The sequence below is a fragment of the Poecilia reticulata genome, linkage group LG4 (assembly GCF_000633615.1).
Source record: "Poecilia reticulata strain Guanapo linkage group LG4, Guppy_female_1.0+MT, whole genome shotgun sequence".
NCBI lineage: Eukaryota > Metazoa > Chordata > Actinopteri > Cyprinodontiformes > Poeciliidae > Poecilia > Poecilia reticulata.
The window spans coordinates 5,506,273-5,509,494 of NC_024334.1; the positions used below are offsets into that span (position 1 = coordinate 5,506,273).

General features: G+C 55.5%; 1 protein-coding gene across 1 annotated transcript in view; it reads left to right on the forward strand.

The window, feature by feature from the left end:
• The first annotated feature begins 21 nt into the window (after nt 1-21).
• Nucleotides 22-3,222, forward strand: part of frem1b (Fras1 related extracellular matrix 1b) — a 47,119-nt gene continuing 43,918 nt past the window's right edge. The window contains exons 1-8 of the mRNA XM_017304249.1: nt 22-294; nt 970-1,261; nt 1,326-1,420; nt 1,571-1,818; nt 1,902-2,101; nt 2,286-2,609; nt 2,700-2,808; nt 2,871-3,002. Of these exons, the coding sequence (XP_017159738.1) occupies nt 1,043-1,261; nt 1,326-1,420; nt 1,571-1,818; nt 1,902-2,101; nt 2,286-2,609; nt 2,700-2,808; nt 2,871-3,002 (1,327 nt within the window). The 5' untranslated portion in view covers nt 22-294; nt 970-1,042. The remainder of the gene's footprint in view (nt 295-969; nt 1,262-1,325; nt 1,421-1,570; nt 1,819-1,901; nt 2,102-2,285; nt 2,610-2,699; nt 2,809-2,870; nt 3,003-3,222) is intronic.

The window sequence follows — 3,222 nt, forward strand, 5'->3', positions numbered from 1 at the left end:
TGCTGGAGTAGTTTTCTGGTCCAGTGTATTTGCTGCAGTAGTTTCCTGGTCCAGCTGCCAGATGAGGGCGACTCTGTCTCAGTGCAGGTCAGGACTCGTCCCTCTGAGGGACCCGAGTCATTAGTTCGCCTCCCAGGCGGACGGAGAGACGAGGCTGTGAAACTTCCTGCCCCCCCTTCCTCTCTCCTTCCTCTCCTCAGTGTGCTGAAACCAGATGTGTGGAGGCGCAGCGAGCTGCTGAAGATCTGTGCTTCATTCTGAAGAGACGGAGGGGAACAATAGCAGCAGCTTCAGGTTTGTTCAGCTTTTTTCTCAAACTTGATCTTCTCCTGGTTCTTTGAATCTGAAACCGTCAGACCGGGTCTGTCTGCTTCGCTAGTTGATCCGGGAATCACCAGGGAACGAATCACTGCAGGGTTCAGCTGCAAACTGACCTCAGAACAGCTAGATTACTCTCAGGAGGTAAAAGGTTAACTCTGAGCACAGATGGCTGAACGCAGCATTACTGTGAAGAGAAGAAGAAGAAGACCGTCTGGTTAAACGGCAGAACATCCGTGATTAAAGCAGACGTAAACCTAGGGATCAACACCTGATCCTGGTTGGGTCCTTCAGCCCGAGGAGCCGAGAGGAAGATGTCCTGTTGGACTCCAGCTGAGATCCGTTCTCCAGGCCCTGCAGCCAGGCTGCTGGTCAGAGGTGGTACCATGATGATAAGGGTCAGATGTTCCTGCGAATATTTCTGCACAGCTCATCTGAATTAGTCTGCCTGCTGGGTCAGACATTCCTATCGGGGATCTGGCTGTTATAGAGAACCAACTCAGGATCCATGTGACTTACAGGTCAAAGGTCAGGCTGGATTTAGCTAAAACGTGTTGTTCCTCTTGTCCCACTGCTCGACTCGTGTTTCCTCTGAGTCGTGGAGTTTGTGAATGAGTCAGGACTGAGACGTTTCCTCATGTTTTCCTGCAGGCTGCAGATGGACACGGTGGCGGCCATGAAGTTCCTCAGATAAACCGGTAAACGAGGCGTTCAGGGACCCATCATGGCTGGAGCGGTTCTGGTCCTGCTGCTCTTCCTGGTTTCGGCTAGCAGCTCCCGCTTCATGGTGAAAGTGAATCCTGGTGTGCAGGTCCTCCGAGGTCGCTCGGTGTCCATCACTGAGTCGGACCTGGAGATCCAAGTGGATCCGAGCTCCGGCTGCAAGGTCGAGGTGGTACTGGACGAGCCAGTGACCCAATGGGTGGGGAAGTTGACTCCCCAGGTGAGAGTGACTGTAGCAGGTCAGGTGACTGGGCCTGGGGACTTACTGGGTTTTTGCTCCACAGATGTTTGACTGCAGGTTCCTGAAGGATGAGGTCAGATATGTTCACAATGGGAGTCCTTTGCTGGACGAGGACTCAGTGCTGCTCCGAGTATATCGGTAGGAACACACACTGAGACGGGCCACACCCAACAGAACCAGAATCTTCCAATGTTTCTGACACTAGAACCTGCTCTGGTCTTATTGGACCAGCTGGGTTTTTCTCTGTTTGTGGTACCAGAACCCAGAATGTAAGTTCTCCTTCCTCAGGTTCACAGATTCAGACATGCAGGTGGAGACAGTGGTGCTGCGGGTCAAGGTGGTGGATGGAGGGTCCAGTGTGGCGGAGCTGGGCAGCAGTGCTCTGGTGGTTCCTCGGTTCTTTGGATTGTCCAACGCCCTCAACAGCACCGTGCTGAACATCAGGACCCAAGACGACCTGGCCTGCACCGTCAGGCTGATGTCCGCAGAAACCAAGTTCCCAACAATCGGCCGGCTGGTCAACCAGGACAACTCAGGTCTCCGGTTCAGAACACCTGGTCAGCCGTGACCTTCATCTGGTTTTCATCTGAGCCCAACAGAACCGTCTCCTCTCCTCTAGGCCGGCAGGTGGAGGAAGTCTGTTCTGGAAACAAGCCGTGTCTCCACCACACCACCGAGGTCCAGTTCCTTAAAACCAGCTGCCAGAACTTCCTGAGCTCCGGACTGAGGTACCAACACCTCAGTCCTCCGTCCCCTGACACAGACTACATCCCAATCCGGGTGGAGCTGAGGGAGCAGGCAACCCGGAAGCTGCTGGAGGTACGGCAGGAAGCAGGCGGTTCGGAGGCAGCGTGGTGGTGCGGCGTGTTTAGCGCCAGCCCAGCTAACGGATCTAAACATTCTTCCATCTCCTGACGCATACGATCCCATCCATGCATCATACCGATTTCCACATGCTTCTGGATGTCGTGTGCATTTTAACATCGTTTTCTGCTTCTCTCAGTCACAGGCGCTGTGGCTGCCGGTTCTGATCCAAGGTGCGGTGCAGAACCAGCCCCCCAAGCCCGGCTTCATGGCCTCTTCCATCCTGGAGGTGGACCAGTTCATCCTCACCCCGCTCAGCACTGCCACGCTGGACGCCACTGACCCCGAGACGCCGCAGGACCGGCTGGTGTTTAACGTCACGGCGCCCCCTGTGGAGGGGTACATCACACACCTGGAGGACCACACCAGGCCGGTCGGGTCCTTCACCTGGCTGGACCTGCATGACATGAAGGTGGCCTACCAGCCCCCCAACAGCAGCCAGAGCCTCCGCCGGACCCTGCAGGTACCGTCCAGATCCAGACAGCGCTGGTCAGTCAACAGGGCTCTGGTTCTGACCCAGTAGAACCGGTTCACACCTCTGTGTCCTCTTCAGGTGGAGTTCCAGGCACTAGACGGGTTCTTTACCAGCAGCCCGTCCATCCTGGTCCACCTGTCCATCAGGATGTCGGAAACAAACGCACCTCGAGTCTCCTGGAACATGGGTACGTTGCTTTTTACCGCCAGCATCAATGAACAGATTTCTGACAGACATTGAACGCCTCAGGTCTGGACCTGCTGGAGGGTCAGTCCCGGCCAATCACCTGGGAGGAGCTGCAGGTCGTGGACAAGGACAACATCAACGCCGTTCACCTGGTGGCTGTGGACGGACCGACGCACGGGCGCCTCAGCGTCAGAGGTGAGGGGTCAGAGGTCAGGGAAGAGCCCCTCCAGTATTAAGCTTTTCCTTCTAGAATATCCGACGGGTCCATTTACACCTCCAGACATCAGAACCAGAACATCTCAGCAGGCACGTTTACATGGACATACCCGGAAAAACACACCGACCAGGATATTCTGATCGGATTCAGCTCGATCAGAACCTGGTCAGAACCTGGTCAGAACCTGGTCAGAACCTG